At 48.2% G+C, this 23,686-nt stretch overlaps 1 protein-coding gene across 2 annotated transcripts in view; it reads right to left on the bottom strand.

The window, feature by feature from the left end:
• The window catches only part of LOC115181935 (protein kinase C beta type), a 91,207-nt gene that overhangs the window by 37,299 nt on the left and 30,222 nt on the right, over positions 1-23,686 (bottom strand). For both annotated transcript variants that reach the window (XM_029743629.1, XM_029743630.1), the window contains exons 3-6: positions 22,570-22,649; positions 15,341-15,452; positions 5,286-5,414; positions 1,334-1,490 (exon numbers count right to left, since the gene is read on the bottom strand). In XM_029743629.1, coding sequence (XP_029599489.1) covers positions 1,334-1,490; positions 5,286-5,414; positions 15,341-15,452; positions 22,570-22,649 — 478 coding nt within the window. The remainder of the gene's footprint in view (positions 1-1,333; positions 1,491-5,285; positions 5,415-15,340; positions 15,453-22,569; positions 22,650-23,686) is intronic.

Here is a 23,686-nt window from a genome sequence, read left to right on the forward strand (position 1 = left end):
GATGATGTGGTACCGGTCAACTACAACCAGCTAACTACTGATGATGTGGTACCGGTCAAATACAACCAGCCAGATAACTACTGATGATGTGGTACCGGTCAACTACAACCAGCTAACTACTGATGATGTGGTACCGGTCAACTACAACCAGCTAACTACTGATGATGTGGTACCGGTCAACTACAACCAACAAGCTAACTACTGATGATGTGGTACCGGTCAACTACAACCAGCCAGCTAACTACTGATAATGTGGTACCGGTCAACTACAACCAACCAGCTAACTACTGATGATGTGGTACCGGTCAACTACAACCAGCTAACTACTGATGATGTGGTACCGGTCAACTACAACCAACCAGCTAACTACTGATGATGTGGTACCGATCAACTACAACCAACTAACTACTGATGATGTGGTACCGGTCAACTACAACCAGCTAACTACTGATGATGTGGTACCGGTCAACTACAACCAGCTAACTACTGATGATGTGGTACCGGTCAACTACAACCAACCAGCTAACTACTGATGATGTGGTACCGATCAACTACAACCAGCTAACTACTGATGATGTGGTACTGGTCAACTACAACCAACTAACTACTGATGATGTGGTACCGGTCAACTACAACCAACCAGCTAACTACTGATGATGTGGTACCGGTCAACTACAACCAACTAACTACTGATGATGTGGTACCGGTCAACTACAACCAGCTAACTACTGATGATGTGGTACCGGTCAACTACAACCAGCTAACTACTGATGATGTGGTACCGGTCAACTACAACCAGCTAACTACTGATGATGTGGTACCGGTCAACTACAACCAACCAGCTAACTACTGATGATGTGGTACCGATCAACTACAACCAACTAACTACTGATGATGTGGTACCGGTCAACTACAACCAACTAACTACTGATGATGTGGTACCGGTCAACTACAACCAACTAACTACTGATGATGTGGTACCGGTCAACTACAACCAGCTAACTACTGATGACCAACAGAGACGACACACCAGACAGATCAGAGATCTTATCAGACTCCATCACAGCACTACAGAAGGGAGGAGGAAGAGAAACAAAGTGCAAAACAACCTTTCCTACTGTATGTTTATCTGTGTTGCCTGGATCTCCTTTAAAAAAAAGATAATGTCAAGTCTAGAGCTCTCCCAACTCTAAGGGTTCTACAACAAAGATTTTATAAACACAGGAGATATCGCACCATTTGATTTTTATAACCAAAGACATAAACATGAAATATATCTCTAAATGTGATGGTCTGTGTAACAAAGATATTATAAAGAGTAGAGATATCTCACAATGTGAAGGTCTCATTCCAGGTGGGGTTCAGGTTACACTTGATGGTCTTGGTCTTCTGCTTGGTGTCACTCTTGGGGTCGGGGATGAGTTTGAGCTTCACGTAGGGGTCAGACAGACCGTTAGGGTCCATGGGGACCAGGTTACAAGCCTCCTGGACTGGAGAGCGGAGGAGTGAGGGGAGGAGAGGATGGAGAAGGGGAGGGAGGAAAGGAGGGAGAGGGGGAGGGAGGAAAGGAGGGAGAGGGGGAGGATAGAAGATAAATAGTTAAATTGTCAAACTCAACAGCTCTCTCTCTCTACCGCAACAGCTCTCTCTCTCTAGCGCAACAGCTCTCTCTCTCGCTCTAGCTCAACAGCTCTCTCTCTACCGCAACAGCTCTCTCTCTAGCTCAACAGCTCTCTCTCTACCGCAACAGCTCTCTCTCTAGCTCAACAGCTCTCTCTCTAGCTCAACAGCTCTCTCCACCGCAACAGCTCTCTCTCTACCGCAACAGCTCTCTCTCTATACTTCAACAGCTCTCTCTCTACCGCAACAGCTCTCTCTCTCTCTCTCTCTAGCTCAACAGCTCTCTCTCTCTCTCTCTCAACAGCTCTCTCTCTCTACCACAACAGCTCTCTCTCTCTACCACAACAGCTGTCTCTCTGTAGCTCAACAGCTCTCTCTCTCTCTCTCTCTACCACAACAGCTCTCTCTCTCTACCACAACAGCTCTCTCTCTCTACCACAACAGCTCTCTCTCTCTACCACAACAGCTCTCTCTCTCTACCACAACAGCTCTCTCTCTCTCTCTACCACAACAGCCCTCTCTCTCTAGCTCAACCGCGCTCTCTCTCTCTCTCAAACTGTAATTCAAATGAAATTAACTGTCTACTGTATTGCTGCTTTGAAAGGATGGAGAGAGGGCTGCTCAATGAGAGTGATTGAAGAAAACATTCATCCCTGTTTGTATATCTGACAGGTTGAATAAAACCACCAGCAGGGGAATTTAAAATCAATAACTATTTAGCCCCAAACACAATCCAGAACCACTACATCTGTCCACTACTGCTGTTCAGAGATCAATAATCAGGATTCAGTGTACAGTAACACAGCAGGCCAGGGTACAGCAACACAGCAGGCCAGGGTACAGCAACACAGCAGGCCGAGGTACAGTAACACAGCAGGCCAGGGTACAGCAACACAGCAGTCCAGGGTACAGTAACACAGCAGGCCAGGGCACAGCAACACAGCAGGCCAGGGCACAGCAACACAGCAGGCCAGGGTACAGCAACACAGCAGGCCGAGGTACAGTAACACAGTTACACAGCAGGCCGAGGTACAGTAACACAGTAGGCCGAGGTACAGTAACACAGTTACACAGGAGGCCAGGGTACAGTAACACAGTAGGCCGAGGTACAGTAACACAGTAGACCGAGGTACAGTAACAGTTACACAGCAGGCCAGGGTACAGTAACACAGCAGGACAAGGTACAGTAACACAGCAGTCCAGGGGTACAGTAACACAGCAGACCAAGGTACAGTAACACAGCAGGCCAGGGAAGAGCAACACAATAACACAGCAGGCCAGGGAAGAGCAACACAATAACACAGCATGCCAGGGTACAGCAACACAGTAACACAGCAGGCCAGGGTACAGCATCACAGCTCTCTCTAGCTCAACAGCTATATAGCTCTCTATCCTGAACAGGTCTCTCTCTACCCCTCCTCTCTATCCCTGAACAGCTCTCTCTCCCCCTTCTCTCTCCCTCTAAACAGCTCTTTCTATCTCTACTTGGTTCTGAATGCTCCATTTGTTAACACTTACCACCAGTTTAGTTAGTCAGTACAGAACAATCAATTCTCTTCTCTGGGTGAGCCGAGTGTTCCGGAGATGTGGGTCAATCGTTGGGTCATTGATCAAATAATGGACTTTCCAGTTCCGCCCCATCACTCACACACACACACACACACACACACACACACACACACACACACACACACAGCTCCGAACAAGACTCAGGTCTCCAGTTTAAAGCCCCACCCTGCTTGTTAATTCCTCAGGGTCTAAGACGTTGGGGGAGGGAGGGGTGCTGAGGTGACATATGGAATTGTTTAAGATGGTCGTACCATATACCAGTTAGCTGAATTGTAGGACCCCTTTAGGTACCACCCCCCCAGAAAATATATAGATAAATCATAGATTTAGGCCTTTACGACTATAGACCATAGAAACACATTCAGAAATAGCAAAAAGGACAGTCAAAAAAATGTATCATAAGAAACAAGGTTTCGGAGTGTCTGTCCTAAATCTAGGAGAAATATTTAACCCTTTTTCTGGGTCGGCACAAAACTACCTTTATACTTACATTCGTTTAAAAAAAAACGGTTCTGGTTACCTTCAGACGAGTCCTGTGACACTTGTGGAGGTCGTACTTGTGTGTGTGTGTGTGTGTGTGTGTGTGTGTGTGTGTGTGTGTGTGTGTGTGTGTGTGTGTGTGGGGGGGGGATTCTCGGGGGGCCATTCTGTTCATGAAAGTCTCCCCTTTCCACAGTGGCCTCCCATTAGTTTGTAGCCCAAACGGTTCGGACGCTACCAAACAATCGTTGGCACATGGACGGTACAGACTTCAGATGAGTCTCCTGACACCTGTGGGGGTCGCAGAGCTAAACGGAGAACACGGTCCTGTGGGGGTCGTGGTGCTAAACAGAGAACATGGTCCTGTGGGGGTCGTAGAGCTAAACGGAGAACACGGTCCTGTGGGGGTCGTAGAGCTAAACGGAGAACACGGTCCTCCTGTGGGGGTCGTAGAGCTAAACAGAGAACACGGTCCTGTGGGGGTCGCAGAGCTAAACAGAGAACACGGTCCTGTGGGGGTCACAGAGAACACGGTCCTGTGGGGGTCGTAGAGCTAAACAGAGAACACGGTCCTGTGGGGGCCGTAGAGCTAAACAGAGAACACGGTCCTGTGGGGGTCGCAGAGCTAAACAGAGAACACGGTCCTGTGGGGGTCGTAGAGCTAAACAGAGAACACGGTCCTCCTGTGGGGGTCGTAGAGCTAAACAGAGAACACGGTCCTCCTGTGGGGGTCGTAGAGCTAAACAGAGAACACGGTCCTGTGGGGGTCGCAGAGCTAAACAGAGAACACGGTCCTGTGGGGGTCACAGAGAACACGGTCCTGTGGGGGTCGTAGAGCTAAACAGAGAACACGGTCCTGTGGGGGCCGTAGAGCTAAACAGAGAACACGGTCCTGTGGGGGTCGTAAAGCTAAACAGAGAACACGGTCCTGTGGGGGTCGTAGAGCTAAACGGAGAACACGGTCCTGTGGGGGTCGTAGAGCTAAACAGAAAACACGGTCCGGTGGGGGTCGTAGAGCTAAACGGAGAACAGGGTCCTGTGGGGGTCGTAGAGCTAAACAGAGAACACGGTCCTGTGGGGGCCGTAGAGCTAAACAGAGAACACGGTCCTGTGGGGGTCGTAGAGCTAAACAGAGAACACGGTCCTGTGGGGGTCGTAGAGCTAAACAGATAACACGGTCCTGTGGGGGTCGTAGAGCTAAACGGAGAATACGGTCCTGTGGGGGTCGTAGAGCTAAACGGAGAATACGGTCCTGTGGGGGTCGTAGAGCTAAACGGAGAACACGGTCCTGTGAGTCTCCCCTTCCCATAGAGTATTTCAGTAGGTCAAACTGTTCGGACGCTACAGACGTTTTCGTGTGAAGACCGATATTCGTCTCATAGACTGCTAAACAAACATCGCTCTAACTGTCACCTTTCACTGCAGATGTGGAAGAGAGACGCTGGCAGATGTTGTGGATTGAGAAACAAACAAACAGATATCTCTAGTTTAAACAGAGACTCTTTTTGTTATGGAACTTAGACTGACGCACTGGTGTGTCAATCCACCACTCACGGGGGTTAATGAGTCGGTGCAGGGAGTGTTTCCTGTGTGTGTGTGTGTGTATACACACTCACTGTAGACGGTGAGTTTGTTGTCCTTGATATCTGCGGTGATCTGGATGCGTCCTCTCCTCTCAGTGTGGTCTGTTCCACACAGACTGGGAACGTTAGACACACACCGCTTATGGATGTTCATCATACAATCTAGAGAGAGAGAGAGAGAAACACACACACACACACACACACGCACACACACGCACACACACGCACACACACGCACACACACACACACACACACACACGTTGGGGTCAATTCCATTTAAATTACAGTCAATTCAGAAATCAAACCAAATTCCAATCATGTATTTTCCTCATTGAAAACATTAAAGAGAAAACAGGAATTTCAGAACAGATATTAAGCCTAGTCCTCTCAACACAGTATATCATCTCTGATGGACAGACCGTAGAGTCTCTCTCTCCAACACAGTATATCATCTCTGATGGACAGACCGTAGAGTCTCTCTCCAACACAGTATATCATCTCTGATGGACATACCGTAGAGTCTCTCCAACACAGTATATCATCTCTGATGGACAGACCGTAGAGTCTCTCCAACACAGTATATCATCTCTGATGGACAGACCGTAGTCTCTCCAACACAGTATACCGTCTCTGATGGACAGACCGTAGAGTCTCTCTCTCTAACACAGTATATCATCTCTGATGGACAGACCGTAGAGTCTCTCAACACAGTATATCATCTCTGATGGACAGACCGTAGAGTCTCTCTCTCCAACACAGTATATCATCTCTGATGGACAGACCGTAGAGTCTCTCTCCAACACAGTATACCATCTCTGATGGACAGACCGTAGAGTCTCTCTCTCTAACACAGTATACCGTCTCTGATGGACAGACCGTAGAGTCTCTCTCTCCAACACAGTATACCATCTCTGATGGACAGAACGTAGAGTCTCTCTCTCCAACACAGTATATCATCTCTGATGGACAGACCGTAGAGTCTCTCTCTCTAACACAGTATATCATCTCTGATGGACAGACCGTAGAGTCTCTCTCTAACACAGTATATCATCTCTGATGGACAGACCGTAGAGTCTCTCTCCAACACAGTATACCATCTCTGATGGACATACCATAGAGTCTCTCAACACAGTATACCATCTCTGATGGACAGACCGTAGAGTCTCTCAACACAGTATACCATCTCTGATGGACAGACCGTAGAGTCTCTCAACACAGTATATCATCTCTGATGGACAGACCGTAGAGTCTCTCTAACACAGTATATCATCTCTGATGGACAGACCGTAGAGTCTCCAACACAGTATATCATCTCTGATGGACAGACCGTAGAGTCTCCAACACAGTATATCATCTCTGATGGACAGACCGTAGAGTCTCTCTAACACAGTATATCATCTCTGATGGACAGACCGTAGAGTCTCTCTCCAACACAGTATATCATCTCTGATGGACAGATCGTAGAGTCTCTCACTCTAACACAGTATACCATCTCTGATGGACAGACCGTAGAGTCTAACACAGTATACCATCTCTGATGGACAGACCGTAGAGTCTAACACAGTATACCATCTCTGATGGACAGACCATAGAGTCTCTCTCCAACACAGTATATCATCTCTGATGGACAGACCGTAGAGTCTCTCAACACAGTATATCATCTCTGATGGACAGATCGTAGAGTCTCTCTCTCTAACACAGTATACCATCTCTGATGGACAGACCGTAGAGTCTAATACAGTATACCATCTCTGATGGACAGACCGTAGAGTCTAACACAGTATATCATCTCTGATGGACAGACCGTAGAATCTCTCTAACACAGTATATCATCTCTGATGGACAGACCGTAGAGTCTAACACAGTATACCATCTCTGATGGACAGACCGTAGCCATAACGACTAACCAGCAACTTTGTTTCCGGGACGCAGAATTTCATCACTGATCATTTAGATTTTTTCAAATATGGGATGGGAGGTGGACATTTGGCCCATGCTTTGACTGAGAGTCTCTGTTTAAGGTGGGGGGGGGCACTGTGTTGCATCTACCCAGATCTTAAATGGAGCATCTGAGGCCAGTTAAACACGATTTTGTTTAATTGTTTGATGTAATGTATTGAAGTTCCTGTTTCTGTCCACAAGGAGGCACTGTGTTACAGGGTATGATCATAGAGCTGCTGGACACCGAGTGGACAAAACATTAAGAACACCTGCTGTTTCCATGACACACGGACCAGGTGAAAGCTATGATCCCGTATTGATGTCACCTGTTAAATCCACTTCAAATCAGTGTAGATGAAGGGGGGAGACGGGTTACAGAAGGATCTTTAAGCCTGGAAACATTAAGACATGGAGTCTGTGTGTGTGTGTGTGTGTGTGTGTGTGTGTGTGTGTGTGTGTGTGTGTGTGTGTGTGTGTGTGTGTGTGTGTGTGTGTGTGTGTGTGTGTGTGCCATTCAGAGGGTGAATGAGATAGAAACCTATTTAAGTGTCTTTGAACGGGGTACGGTAGTAGGTGCCAGTACGGTAGTAGGTGCCAGTACGGTAGTAGGTGCCAGTACGGTAGTAGGTGCCAGTACGGTAGTAGGTGCCAGTAAGGTAGTAGGTGCCAGTAAGGTAGTAGGTGCCAGTACGGTAGTAGGTGCCAGTAAGGTAGTAGGTGCCAGTACGGTAGTAGGTGCCAGTACGGTAGTAGGTGCCAGTAAGGTAGTAGGTGCCAGTAAGGTAGTAGGTGCCAGTACGGTAGTAGGTGCCAGTAAGGTAGTAGGTGCCAGTAAGGTAGTAGGTGCCAGTACGGTAGTAGGTGCCAGTAAGGTAGTAGGTGCCAGTAAGGTAGTAGGTGCCAGTACGGTAGTAGGTGCCAGTACGGTAGTAGGTGCCAGTACGGTAGTAGGTGCCAGTACGGTAGTAGGTGCCAGTACGGTAGTAGGTGCCAGTACGGTAGTAGGTGCCAGTAAGGTAGTAGGTGCCAGTAAGGTAATAGGTGCCAGTAAGGTAGTAGGTGCCAGTACGGTAGTAGGTGCCAGTACGGTAGTAGGTGCCAGTACGGTAGTAGGTGCCAGTACGGTAGTAGGTGCCAGTAAGGTAGTAGGTGCCAGTACGGTAGTAGGTGCCAGTACGGTAGTAGGTGCCAGTACGGTAGTAGGTGCCAGTACGGTAGTAGGTGCCAGTAAGGTAGTAGGTGCCAGTAAGGTAGTAGGTGCCAGTAAGGTAGTAGGTGCCAGTAAGGTAGTAGGTGCCAGTAAGGTAGTAGGTGCCAGTACGGTAGTAGGTGCCAGTACGGTAGTAGGTGCCAGTACGGGTAGTAGGTGCCAGTACGGTAGTAGGTGCCAGTACGGTAGTAGGTGCCAGTACGGTAGTAGGTGCCAGTAAGGTAGTAGGTGCCAGTACGGTAGTAGGTGCCAGTAAGGTAGTAGGTGCCAGTAAGGTAGTAGGTGCCAGTACGGTAGTAGGTGCCAGTACGGTAGTAGGTGCCAGTACGGTAGTAGGTGCCAGTAAGGTAGTAGGTGCCAGTACGGTAGTAGGGGCCAGTACGGTAGTAGGTGCCAGTACGGTAGTAGGTGCCAGTACGGTAGTAGGTGCCAGTACGGTAGTAGGTGCCAGTACGGTAGTAGGTGCCAGTAAGGTAGTAGGTGCCAGTACGGTAGTAGGTGCCAGTAAGGTAGTAGGTGCCAGTAGGTAGTAGGGCCGTAAGGGTAGTAGGTGCCAGTACGGTAGTAGGTGCCAGTACGGTAGTAGGTGCCAGTAACGGTAGTTAGGTGCCAGTACGGTAGTAGGTGCCAGTACGGTAGTAGGTGCCAGTAAGGTAGTAGGTGCCAGTACGGTAGTAGGTGCCAGTAAGGTAGTAGGTGCCAGTACGGTAGTAGGTGCCAGTACGGTAGTAGGTGCCAGTACGGTAGTAGGTGCCAGTAAGGTAGTAGGAGCCAGTAAGGTAGTAGGTGCCAGTAAGGTAGTAGGTGCCAGTAAGGTAGTAGGTGCCAGTAAGGTAGTAGGTGCCAGTACGGTAGTAGGTGCCAGTACGGTAGTAGGTGCCAGTACGGTAGTAGGTGCCAGTAAGGTAGTAGGTGCCAGTAAGGTAGTAGGTGCCAGTAAGGTAGTAGGTGCCAGTAAGGTAGTAGGTGCCAGTAAGGTAGTAGGTGCCAGTAAGGTAGTAGGTGCCAGTACGGTAGTAGGTGCCAGTAAGGTAGTAGGTGCCAGTAAGGTAGTAGGTGCCAGTACGGTAGTAGGTGCCAGTAAGGTAGTAGGTGCCAGTACGGTAGTAGGTGCCAGTAAGGTAGTAGGTGCCAGTACGGTAGTAGGTGCCAGTACGGTAGTAGGTGCCAGTACGGTAGTAGGTGCCAGTACGGTAGTAGGTGCCAGTACGGTAGTAGGTGCCAGTAAGGTAGTAGGTGCCAGTAAGGTAGTAGGTGCCAGTAGTAGGAGTAGGTGCCAGTACGGTAGTAGGTGCCAGTACGGTAGTAGGTGCCAGTACGGTAGTAGGTGCCAGTACGGTAGTAGGTGCCAGTAAGGTAGTAGGTGCCAGTAAGGTAGTAGGTGCCAGTAAGGTAGTAGGTGCCAGTACGGTAGTAGGTGCCAGTACGGTAGTAGGTGCCAGTACGGTAGTAGGTGCCAGTACGGTAGTAGGTGCCAGTAAGGTAGTAGGTGCCAGTAAGGTAGTAGGTGCCAGTAAGGTAGTAGGTGCCAGTACGGTAGTAGGTGCCAGTACGGTAGTAGGGTGCCAGTACGGTAGTAGGTGCCAGTACGGTAGTAGGTGCCAGTACGGTAGTAGGTGCCAGTAAGGTAGTAGGTGCCAGTACGGTAGTAGGTGCCAGTAAGGTAGTAGGTGCCAGTAAGGTAGTAGGTGCCAGTACGGTAGTAGGTGCCAGTACGGTAGTAGGTGCCAGTAAGGTAGTAGGTGCCAGTAAGGTAGTAGGTGCCAGTACGGTAGTAGGTGCCAGTACGGTAGTAGGTGCCAGTACGGTAGTAGGTGCCAGTACGGTAGTAGGTGCCAGTAAGGTAGTAGGAGCCATAGTAGTAGTGTAGGCCAGTAGGTAGTAGTGCCAGTAAGGTAGTAGGTGCCAGTAAGGTAGTAGGGTGCCAGTAAGGTAGTAGGTGCCAGTAAGTAGTAGGTGCCAGTACGTAGTAGGTGCCAGTAGGTAGTAGGTGCCAGTACGGTAGTAGGTGCCAGTACGGTAGTAGGTGCCAGTAAGGTAGTAGTGCCAGTACGGTAGTAGGTGCCAGTACGGTAGTAGGTGCCAGTACGGTAGTAGGTGCCAGTACGGTAGTAGGTGCCAGTACGGTAGTAGGTGCCAGTACGGTAGTAGGTGCCAGTAAGGTAGTAGGTGCCAGTACGGTAGTAGGTGCCAGTACGGTAGTAGGTGCCAGTAAGGTAGTAGGTGCCAGTAAGGTAGTAGGTGCCAGTAAGGTAGTAGGTGCCAGTACGGTAGTAGGTGCCAGTACGGTAGTAGGTGCCAGTACGGTAGTAGGTGCCAGTACGGTAGTAGGTAACAGTACGGTAGTAGGTAACAGTACGGTAGTAGGTGCCAGTACGGTAGTAGGTGCCAGTACGGTAGTAGGTGCCAGTAAGGTAGTAGGTGCCAGTACGGTAGTAGGTGCCAGTACGGTAGTAGGTGCCAGTAAGGTAGTAGGTGCCAGTAAGGTAGTAGGTGCCAGTAAGGTAGTAGGTGCCAGTACGGTAGTAGGTACCAGTACGGTAGTAGGTGCCAGTAAGGTAGTAGGTGCCAGTAAGGTAGTAGGTGCCAGTAAGGTAGTAGGTGCCAGTACGGTAGTAGGTGCCAGTAAGGTAGTAGGTGCCAGTACGGTAGTAGGTGCCAGTACGGTAGTAGGTGCCAGTACGGTAGTAGGTGCCAGTACGGTAGTAGGTGCCAGTAAGGTGTAGGGCCAGTAAGGTAGTAGGTGCCAGTAACGGTAGTAGGTGCCAGTACGGTTAGGTCAGTAAGGTAGGTGCCAGTACGGTAGTAGGTGCCAGTACGGTAGTAGGTGCCAGTACGGTAGTAGGTGCCAGTACGGTAGGAGGTGCCAGTACGGTAGTAGGTGCCAGTAAGGTAGTAGGTGCCAGTACGGTAGTAGGTGCCAGTACGGTAGTAGGTGCCAGTAACGGTAGTAGGTGCCAGTAAGGTAGTAGGTGCCAGTAAGGTAGGTAGGTGCCAGTACGGTAGTAGGTGCCAGTACGGTAGTAGTGTCCAGTAAGGTAGTAGGTGCCAGTACGGTAGTAGGTGCCAGTACGGTAGTAGGTGCCAGTACGGTAGTAGGTGCCAGTAAGGTAGTAGGTGCCAGTACGGTAGTAGGTGCCAGTACGGTAGTAGGTGCCCAGTACGGTAGTAGGGTGCCAGTAAGGTAGTAGGTGCCAGTACGTAGTAGGTGCAGTAGGTTAGGTGCCAGTAAGGTAGTAGGTGCCAGTAAGGTAGTAGGTGCCAGTACGGTAGTAGGTGCCAGTACGGTAGTAGGTGCCAGTACGGTAGTAGGTGCCAGTACGGTAGTAGGTGCCAGTACGGTAGTAGGTGCCAGTAAGGTAGTAGGTGCCAGTACGGTAGTAGGTGCCAGTACGGTAGTAGGTGCCAGTACGGTAGTAGTTGCCAGTACGGTAGTAGGTGCCAGTACGGTAGTAGGTGCCAGTACGGTAGTAGGTGCCAGTACGGTAGTAGGTGCCAGTAAGGTAGTAGGTGCCAGTACGGTAGGTAGTAGGTGCCAGTAAGGTAGTAGGTGCCAGTAAGGTGGTAGGTGCCAGTACGGTAGTAGGTGCCAGTACGGTAGTAGGTGCCAGTAAGGTAGTAGGTGCCAGTACGGTAGTAGGTGCCAGTACGGTAGTAGGTGCCAGTACGGTAGTAGGTGCCAGTAAGGTAGTAGGTGCCAGTACGGTAGTAGGTGCCAGTAAGGTAGTAGGTGCCAGTACGGTAGTAGGTGCCAGTACGGTAGTAGGTGCCAGTAAGGTAGTAGGTGCCAGTAAGGTAGTAGGTGCCAGTACGGTAGTAGGTGCCAGTAAGGTAGTAGGTGCCAGTAAGGTAGTAGGTGCCAGTACGGTAGTAGGTGCCAGTACGGTAGTAGGTGCCAGTACGGTTAGTAGGTGCCAGTAGGTAGTAGGTGCAGTAAGGTAGTAGGTGCCAGTAAGTAGTAGGTGCCAGTAAGGTAGTAGGTGCCAGTAAGGTAGAGGTGCCAGTACGGTAGTAGTGCCAGTACGGTAGTAGGTGCCAGTACGGTAGTAGGTGCCAGTACGGTAGTAGGTGCCAGTACGGTAGTAGGTGCCAGTAAGGTAGTAGTGCCAGTACGGTAGTAGGTGCCAGTACGGTAGTAGGTGCCAGTAGCTGTAGTAGGTGCCAGTAAGGTAGTAGGTGCCAGTACGGTAGTAGGTGCCAGTAAGGTAGTAGGTGCAGTACGGTAGTAGGTGCCAGTAAGGTAGTAGGTGCCAGTACGGTAGTAGGTGCCAGTAAGGTAGAGGGTAAGGTAGGTGCCAGTACGGTAGTAGGTGCCAGTACGGTAGTAGGTGCCAGTAAGGTAGTAGGTGCCAGTAAGGTAGTAGGTGCCAGTACGGTAGTAGGTGCCAGTAAGGTAGTAGGTGCCAGTACGGTAGTAGGTGCCAGTAAGGTAGTAGGTGCCAGTAAGGTAGTAGGTGCCAGTACGGTAGTAGGTGCCAGTACGGTAGTAGGTGCCAGTACGGTAGTAGGTGCCAGTACGGTAGTAGGTGCCAGTAAGGTAGTAGGTGCCAGGCGCACCGGTTTGTATCAAGAACTGCCACGTTGCTGGGTTTTTCACACTCAACAGTTTCCCGGTGTGTATCAAGAATGGTCCACCAGCCAAAAGACATCCAGCCAACTTGACACAACTGTGGGAAGCATTGGAGTCAACATGGTCCAGCATTCCTGTGGAACGCTTAGACACCTTGTAGAGTCCATGACCCGATGAAGTTAGGCTGTTCTGAGGGCAAAATGGGGTGAAACTCAATATTAGGAAGGTGTTCCTAATGTTTTGTAAACTCAGTGTATGTATGTCTCTCCAGTCAGTTCTATGGCTGTTACAGGGTACTACCATAGAGCTGCTGTATGTCTCTCCAGTTCTATGGCTGTTACAGGGTATTACCATAGAGCTGCTGTATGTCTCTCCAGTTCTATGGCTGTTACAGGGTATTACCATAGAGCTGCTGTATGTCTCTCCAATCAGTTCTATGGCTGTTACAGGGTACTACCATAGAGCTGCTGTATGTCTCTCCAATCAGTTCTATGGCTGTTACAGGGTACTACCATAGAGCTGCTGTATGTCTCTCCAATCAGTTCTATGGCTGTTACAGGGTATTACCATAGAGCTGCTGTATGTATCTCCAGTCAGTTCTATGGCTGTTACAGGGTACTACCATAGAGCTGCTGTATGTCTCTCCAATCAGTTCTACGGCTGTTACAGGGTATTACCATAGAGCTGCTGTATGTCTCTCCAGTTCTATGGCTGTTACAGGGTACTACCATAGAGCTGCTGTATGACTCTCCAGTTCTACGGCTGTTACAGGGTACTACCATAGAGCTGCTGTATGTCTCTCCAGTTCTATGGCTGTTACAGGGTACTACCATAGAGCTGCTGTATGTCTCTCCAGTTCTACGGCTGTTACAGGGTACTACCATAGAGCTGCTGTATGTCTCTCCAATCAGTTCTACGGCTGTTACAGGGTATTACCATAGAGCTGCTGTATGACTCTCCAGTTCTATGGCTGTTACAGGGTATTACCATAGAGCTGCTGTATGTCTCTCCAGTTCTATGGCTGTTACAGGGTACTACCATAGAGCTGCTGTATGTCTCTCCAGTTCTATGGCTGTTACAGGGTATTACCATAGAGCTGCTGTATGTCTCTCCAGTTCTATGGCTGTTACAGGGTACTACCATAGAGCTGCTGTATGTCTCTCCAGTTCTATGGCTGTTACAGGGTACTACCATAGAGCTGCTGTATGTCTCTCCAGTTCTATGGCTGTTACAGGGTATTACCATAGAGCTGCTGTATGTCTCTCCAGTTCTATGGCTGTTACAGGGTATTACCATAGAGCTGCTGTATGTCTCTCAGTTCTATGGCTGTTACAGGGTATACCATAGAGCTGCTGTATGTCTCTCCAGTTCTATGGCTGTTACAGGGTACTACCATAGAGCTGCTGTATGTCTCTCCAGTTCTATGGCTGTTACAGGGTACTACCATAGAGCTGCTGTATGTCTCTCCAGTTCTATGGCTGTTACAGGGTACTACCATAGAGCTGCTGTATGTCTCTCCAGTTCTATGGCTGTTACAGGGTATTACCATAGAGCTGCTGTATGTCTCTCCAGTTCTATGGCTGTTACAGGGTACTACCATAGAGCTGCTGTATGTCTCTCCAGTTCTATGGCTGTTACAGGGTATTACCATAGAGCTGCTGTATGTCTCTCCAGTTCTATGGCTGTTACAGGGTATTACCATAGAGCTGCTGTATGTCTCTCCAGTTCTACGGCTGTTACAGGGTACTACCATAGAGCTGCTGTATGTCTCTCCAGTTCTATGGCTGTTACAGGGTACTACCATAGAGCTGCTGTATGTCTCTCCAGTTCTATGGCTGTTACAGGGTACTACCATAGAGCTGCTGTATTCCACTAGGTGTCACTGTCTTACAGGGTTGGTGTACATATCACATACAGCAGCTACTGTTACTGGGAGACATATGTATTCTGCTATAAACACTGGGGTTAACACACAACACACACACACACAACACACAGCAATATGTAGTCTCACAGCAACACACACACACACACAGCAATATGTCCAGTCTCACAGCAACACACACACACACACACACACACACACACACACACACACACACACAGCAATATGTCCAGTCTCACAGCAACACACACACACACACACACACACACACACACACACACACACACACACACACACACACACACACACACACACACACAGCAATATGTCCAGTCTCACAGCAACACACACACACACACACAGCAATATGTCCAGTCTCACAGCAACACACACACACACAGCAATATGTCCAGTCTCACAGCAACACACACACACACACAGCAATATGTCCAGTCTCACAGCAACACACAGTGCTACGTACGGTCACATTTCATGCCCTGGTGTATCAACCCGTAAAGTAGAGATCCACAGTGGTCACAGAATGTAGGGCTGGAGTAGGTATGGACCTTAAACTTGTGTTTACTCCTCGGGTCCTGGAGAGAGAGAGACAGAGAGATGGTGGAGGGATGGACACCATCAAAAGGAACATCAAATTCAACATATCAATTAGGATCTCGCTAAAAATACTTCAATACATTCATAGAACCCATGCCCTTTATGGTTGTGAGGTCTGAGGTCCGCTCAACAACCAAAAATTCACAAAATGGGATAAACACCAAATTGAGATTCTGCATGCAGAATTTTGCTAAAATATATTTTATTTATTTAACCTTTATTTAACTAGACAAAAATATCCTCTGAATTAGGCCGATACCCGCTAATTATCAAAATTGTTTATTTCACTTTTGTTTATCCATTTCACTTGCTTTGGCAATGTAAAATTGTGTTTCCCATGACAATAAAACCCCTTGAATTGAATTACATTTAATTGAGAGAGGGAGTGAGGGAATGAGGGAGGGAGGTTCTGTAGCCACAATATGACCATAACAAAAACAAGGTCAGACCACAATATGACTGTTATCCAACATAACTCCCTGGAACTCATAATGGGACTGTTATCCAACATAACTCACTGGAACTCATAATATGACTGTTACCCCTGGAACTCATAATGTGACTGTTATCCAACATAACTCCCCTGGAACTTATAATGTGACTGTTACCCCTGGAACTCATAATGTGACTGTTATCCCTGGAACTCATAATGTGGCTGTTACCCCTGGAACTCATAATGTGACTGTTATCCAACATAACTCCCCTGGAACTCATAATGTTACTGTTACCCCTGGAACTCATAATGTGACTGTTACCCTTGGAACTCATAATGTGACTGTTACCCCTGGAACTCATAATGTGACTGTTACCCTTGGAACTCATGTGACTGTTACCCCTGGAACTCATAATGCGAATGGGAACAATATTATATGGAGGGAGAAGCAGAAACCAGAGAGAAGGGAAAAGAAAAATACAGAAAGGAATACATGGAGACAGAGAGAGGGAGAGAGACAGACAGATGAGAGGGAGAGAGAGAGAGACAGATGAGAGGGAGAGAGAGAGAGACAGATGAGAGGGAGAGAGAGAGAGACAGATGAGAAAGGGCGAGAGAGAGAGAGATACTCTTTGTGTGGGTCACTCACAACAGAGTTGAAGTCGGAAGTTTACATACACCTTAGCTAAATACATTTAAACTCAGTTTTTCACAATTCCTAAAATTTTATCCAAGTAAAAATTCCCTGTTTTTGGTCAGTTAGGATCACCACTTTATTTTAATGTGAAATGTCAGAATAATAGTAGAGAGAATGATTTATTTCAGCTTTTATTTCTTTCTGTCACGCCCTGACCATAGAGAGACTTTTTATTCTCTATGTTGGTTAGGTCAGGGTGTGACTAGGGGGGGTACTCTAGTTGTTGTATTTCTATGTTGGTTAGGTCAGGGTGTGACTAGGGTGGGTACTCTAGTTGTTGTATTTCTATGTTGGTTAGGTCAGGGTGTGACTAGGGTGAGTACTCTAGTTGTTGTATTTCTATGTTGGTTAGGTCAGGGTGTGACTAGGGTGAGTACTCTAGTTGTTGTATTTCTATGTTGGTTAGGTCAGGGTGTGACTAGGGTGGGTACTCTAGTTGTTGTATTTCTATGTTGGTTAGGTCAGGGTGTGACTAGGGTGAGTACTCTAGTTGTTGTATTTCTATGTTGGTTAGGTCAGGGTGTGACTAGGGTGAGTACTCTAGTTGTTGTATTTCTATGTTGGTTAGGTCAGGGTATGACTAGGGGGGGGTACTCTAGTTGTTGTATTTCTATGTTGGTTAGGTCGGGGTGTGACTAGGGGGGGTACTCTAGTTGTTGTATTTCTATGTTGGTTAGGTCAGGGTGTGACTAGGGGGGGTACTCTAGTTGTTGTATTTCTATGTTGGTTAGGTCAGGGTGTGACTAGGGTGGGTACTCTAGTTTTTGTATTTCTATGTTGGTTAGGTCAGGGTGTGACTAGGGTGGGTACTCTAGTTGTTGTATTTCTATTTTGGTTAGGTCAGGGTGTGACTAGGGTGGGTACTCTAGTTTTTTGAATTTCTATGTTGGCCTGGTATGGTTCCCAATCAGAGGCAGCTGTCTATTGTTGTCTCTGATTTGGGATCATATTTAGGCAGCCTTTTCCCACCTGTTTGTGGGATCTTGTTTTTGTTGTATTGTTGCTGTAGAGCCCTACAGGGCTGTACGTTTCGTTGGTTTCTCTTTCTTGTTTTGTTGCTGGTTATCATTAATAAATATGATTAACCTACCCCACGCTGCATCTTGGTCCGACCATCATTACAACGACAATCGTTACAGAAGATCCCACCACCCACGGACCAAGCAGCATGCCCAGGAGGAGCAGGGATCCTGGGCCTGGGAACAAAGCCAGGAGTGGAGGACATCCTGGACGTGGGACGAATTCATGGCAGGAGACAGAAGCCTGCCATGGAAGCAGGCGGAGGCAGCGAGGGAGCAACAACAACGACGACACCGGGGTTCGCGGCCACGAAGGAAGCCTGAGAGGCAGCCTCCCCCAAAAAATGGGGGGGGGGGCACACGGGGTGTTCAGCGGAGCCGAGGTGTGAACCAGAGCCAGTCTGTGAGAGGAAGGTGAACTTGGAGGGGAGTGAAGGAAGTGAATTAGAGACAGTTAAGGAGTTGATGGGGAAATTGGAGGAGAGAGTTATGAGAGAGCTGTTGTGCTGGTGCATGAGGCACGACATTCGCCCTAAGGAGCGTGTCCTCAGTTTAATGCCACCTGAGTCAGCTCTCCGTACTCGTCCTGAGGAGTGTGCTAGCCGTCTGGTGAAGACTGTGCCGGCCCCACGCACCAGGTCTCCAGTACGCCTCCCCAACCCTGCACGTCCTGTGCCAGCTCCCAGCACTCGCTCTGAGGAGCGTGTTATCGTTCCGGTACAATGTGTGCCGGTTCTATGCACCGTGTCTCCAGTGCGCCTCCACAGCCCGGTACGTCCTGTGCCAGCTCCCAGCACTTGCCGTGCGAAGGTTGTCATCTGTCCAGGACACGTTGTGCCAGCTCTACGCTCCAGACCTCAAGTGCGCCTCCACAGCCCAGTACGTCCTGGATCACCACTTTATTTTAATGTGAAATGTCAGAATAATAGTAGAGAGAATGATTTATTTCAGCTTTTATTTCTTTCTGTCACGCCCTGACCATAGAGAGCCGTTTTATTCTCTATGTTGGTTAGGTCAGGGTGTGACTAGGGTGGGTACTCTAGTTGTTGTATTTCTATGTTGGTTAGGTCAGGGTGTGACTAGGGGGGGTACTCTAGTTGTTGTATTTCTATGTTGGTTAGGTCAGGGTGTGACTAGGGTGGGTACTCTAGTTGTTGTATTTCTATGTTGGTTAGGTCAGGGTGTGACTAGGGTGGGTACTCTAGTTTTTTGAATTTCTATGTTGGCCTGGTATGGTTCCCAATCAGAGGCAGCTGTCTATCGTTGTCTCTGATTTGGGATCATATTTAGGCAGCCTTTTCCCACCTGTTTGTGGGATCTTGTTTTTGTTGTATTGTTGCTGTAGAGCCCTACAGGGCTGTACGTTTCGTTGGTTTCTCTTTCTTGTTTTGTTGCTGGTTATCATTAATAAATATGATTAACCTACCCCACGCTGCATCTTGGTCCGACCATCATTACAACGACGATCGTTACACTTTCATCACATTCCCAGTGAGTCAGAAGCTTACATTCACTCAATTAGTATTTGGTAGCATTCCCTTTAAATTGTTTAACTTGGGTCAAACGTTTTGGGTAGCCTTCCACAAGCTTCCCACAATAAGTTGGGTGAATTTTGGCCCATTCCTCCTGACAGAGCTGGTGTAACTGAGTCAGGTTTGTAGGTCATGCTCGCACATGCTTTTTCAGTTCTGCCCACACATTTTCTATGGGATTGAGGTCAGGGCTTTGTGATGGCCACTCCAATACCTTGACTTTGTTGTTCTTAAGCCATTTTGCCACAACTTTGGAAGTATGCTTGGGGTCATTGTCCATTTGGAAGACCCATTTGCGACCAAGCTTTAACTTCCTGACTGATGTCTTGAGATGTTGCTTCAATATATCCACATAATTTTCCTCCCTCATGATGACATCTATTTTGTGAAGTGCACCAGTCCCTCCTGCAGCAAAGCACCCCCACAACATGATGCTGCCACCCCCGTGCTTCACAGTTGGGATGGTGTTCTTCGGCTTGCAAGCCTCCCTCTTTTTCCTCCAAACATAACGATGGTCATTATTTGGCCAAACAGTTTGATTTTTGTTTCATCAGACCAGAGGACATTTCTACAAAAAGTACAATCTTTGTCTCTAGGTGCAGTTGCAAACTGTAGTCTGGCCTTTTTATGGCGGTTTTGAAGCAGTGGCTTCTTCCTTGCTGAGCGGCCTTTCAGGTTATGTCGATATAGGACTCGTTTTACTGTGGATATCGATACTTCTGTACCTGTTGCCTCCAGCATCTTCACAAGGTCCTTTGCTGCTGTTCTGGGATTGATTTGCACTTTTCGCACCAAAGTATGTTCATCTCTGGGAGACAGAATGCATCTCCTTCCTGAGGGGTATGACGGCTGCGTGGTCCCATGGTGTTTATACTTGCGTACTATTGTTTGTACAGATGAACGTGGTACCTTCAGGCGTTTGGAAATTGCTCCCAAGGATGAACCAGACTTGTGGAGTTCTACAATATTTCTTCTGAGGTCTTGCCTGATATCTTTTGATTTTCCCATGATGTCAAGCAAATAGGCACTGAGTTTGAAGGTAGGCCTTGAAATACATCCACAGGTACACCTCCAATTGACTCAAATGATGTCAATTAGCCTATCAGAAGCTTCTAAAGCCATGACATCATTTTCTGGAATTTTCCAAGCTGTTTAAAGGCACAGTCAACTTAGTGTATGTAAACTTCCGACTTCAACTGTATGTGTTGAGGGAGGTGTGTTATTAGTTGATTAACCTAGCGGTGCCACGTTGTACATTCCATTATCTCTCATTTATGAGGTCAACAGGGGAGAGGGCAATGGTCAACACTGATTTACCACAGACAGACACCGATAGAGACACACACACACAGAGTGACACAGAGAGAGAAAGAGACACACAGAGACAGAAAGAGAGAGAGAGAGAGACACAGAGACAGAGAGAGCGAGAAAGAGAGCGAGAGACCGAGAGAGAGCGAGAAAGACAGCGAGAGACACAGAGAGAGAGCGAGAGACAGAGATAGAGCGAGAGACACAGAGAGAGCAAGAGACACAGAGAGCGAGAGAGAGCGAGAGAGAGAGAGAGAGAGAGAGACACAGAGAGAGAGACAGAGAGAGACACAGAGAGAGAGACACAGAGAGAGAGACACAGAGAGAGAGACACAGAGAGAGAAAGAGAGAGAAACACAGAGAGAGAGCGAGAGAGAGAGAGACACAGAGAGAGAGACACAGAGAGAGAGACACAGAAAGAGAAAGAGAGAGAGAGAGAGACTGACCCTCTCCTGTTCTTTTAGACAGACCCATGAAACAAGAGCAGCCAGAAGAACAGGTCAGTGCTGACCTTGTCTTTATTAATGTCAGGCTCATTTAACAGACATTTAATCAGTGGCTACATAATCAATATTTAACAAACACACACATACGAAACACAAACACACAACCCGCTCCAAGCGCCTGTCTTATCCCTGTGATTGTTCCCTGGGGGGACATTGGAGAAAGGTGGGAATACTGTGGGAACGCTGTTGGGAACGTGGTGGGAATAATATGGAAACGTTGTTGGGAACGTGGTGGGAATACTGTGGGAACGCTGTTGGGAACGTGGTGGGAATAATATGGAAACGTTGTTGGGAACGTGGTGGGAATACTGTGGAAACGTTGTTGGGAACGTGGTGGGAATACTGTGGGAACGCTGTTGGGAACGTGGTGGGAATACTGTGGGAACGCTGTTGGGAACGTGGTGGGAATAATATGGAAACGTTGTTGGGAACGTGGTGGGAATAATATGGGAACGTTGTTGGGAACGTGGTGGGAATACTGTGGGAACGCTGTTGGGAACGTGGTGGGAATAATATGGAAATGTTGTTGGGAACGTGGTGGGAATACTGTGGAAACGTTGTTGGGAACGTGGTGGGAATACTGTGGGAACGCTGTTGGGAACGTGGTGGGAATACTGTGGGAACGCTGTTGGGAACGTGGTGGGAATAATATGGAAACGTTGTTGGGAACGTGGTGGGAATAATATGGGAACGTTGTTGGGAACGTGGTGGGAATACTGTGGGAACGCTGTTGGGAACGTGGTGGGAATAATATGGAAACGTTGTTGGGAACGTGGTGGGAATACTACGGGAGGGTTGTGCGTTATCGGGGAAGGTTTTCCTGCTGGGAACGATTAGAGAATGGAACGAGAGAGGACATCTGGGGTCCAGACAGAGAGGGAGGAAGGGAGATATGAAGAGAGGGAGGGAGGAATGGAGATATGGAGGGAGGAATGGAGATATGGAGGGAGGAATGGAGATATGGAGGGAGAAATGGAGATATGGAGGGAGAAATGGAGATATGGAGGGAGGAATGGAGATATGGAGGGAGAAATGGAGATATGGAGGGAGGAATGGAGATATGGAGGGAGAAATGGAGATATGGAGGGAGAAATGGAGATATGGAGGGAGGAATGGAGATATGGAGGGAGAAATGGAGATATGGAGGGAGGAATGGAGATATGGAGGGAGAAATGGAGATATGGAGGGAGAAATGGAGATATGGAGGGAGAAATGGAGATATGGAGGGAGAAATGGAGATATGGAGGGAGGAATGGAGATATGAAGAGAGAGAGGGAGGGAGGAGACAGAGAGGGAGGAAGGGAGATATGAAGAGAGAGAGGGAGGGAGGAGACAGAGAGGGAGGAAGGGAGATATGAAGAGAGAGAGGGAGGGAGGAGACAGAGAGGGAGGAAGGGAGATATGAAGAGAGAGAGGGAGGGAGGAGACAGAGAGGGAGGAAGGGAGATATGAAGAGAGAGAGGGAGGGAGGAGACAGAGAGGGAGGAAGGGAGATATGAAGAGAGGAAGGATATGAGTTGATATCAGTGATGAATCACCATTACGAGGAGAACAGGATGACAGAAACACAGAGAGAAGAAGAGAGAGAGTTAGTACTTACGTCTGATGCGTTCTTGTCAGCCCCCGGACAGGAGAAGGTGACGAACTCATGACAGCGTTTATGAACCACGAAACAACACACTGAGGGGGGGAGAGAGAGAGAAAGTGTCAGGACAAACATCCTATAATATTTCACATTACTACGGTAACCAAAGACTGTAGATCACATCACCTAGACACAGCTGCACATCACCTAGACACATCACCTAGACACAGCTACACATTACCTAGACACATCACCTAGACACAGCTACACATCACCTAGACACATCACCTAGACACAGCTGCACATCACCTAGACACATCACCTAGACACAGCTGCACATCACCTAGACACATCACCTAGACACAGCTGCACATCACCTAGACACATCACCTAGACACAGCTGCACATCACCTAGACACATCACCTAGACACAGCTACACATAACCTAGACACATCACCTAGACACAGCTACACATCACCTAGACACAGCTGCACATCACCTAGACACAGCTACACATCACCTAGACACATCACCTAGACACAGCTACACATCACCTAGACACATCACCTAGACACAGCTACACATCACCTAGACACAGCTACACATCACCTAGACACATCACCTAGACACAGCTACACATCACCTAGACACATCACCTAGACACAGCTACACATCACCTAGACATCACCTAGACACAGCTACACATCACCTAGACACAGCTACACATCACCTAGACACATCTACACATCACCTAGACACAGCTGCACATCACCTAGACACAGCTACACATCACCTAGACACATCACCTAGACACATCACCTAGACACAGCTACACATCACCTAGACACAGCTACACATCACCTAGACACAGCTACACATCACCTAGACACAGCTACACATCACCTAAACACAGCTACACATCACCTAGACACATCACCTAGACACAGCTGCACATCACCTAGACACATCACCTAGACACAGCTGCACATCACCTAGACACATCACCTAGACACAGCTACACATCACCTAGACACAGCTGCACATCACCTAGACACAGCTGCACATCACCTAGACACATCACCTAGACACAGCTACACATCACCTAGACACAGCTACACATCACCTAGACAC

Source organism: Salmo trutta, unplaced genomic scaffold (genome assembly GCF_901001165.1).
Source record: "Salmo trutta unplaced genomic scaffold, fSalTru1.1, whole genome shotgun sequence".
NCBI classification, from domain to species: Eukaryota; Metazoa; Chordata; class Actinopteri; order Salmoniformes; family Salmonidae; genus Salmo; species Salmo trutta.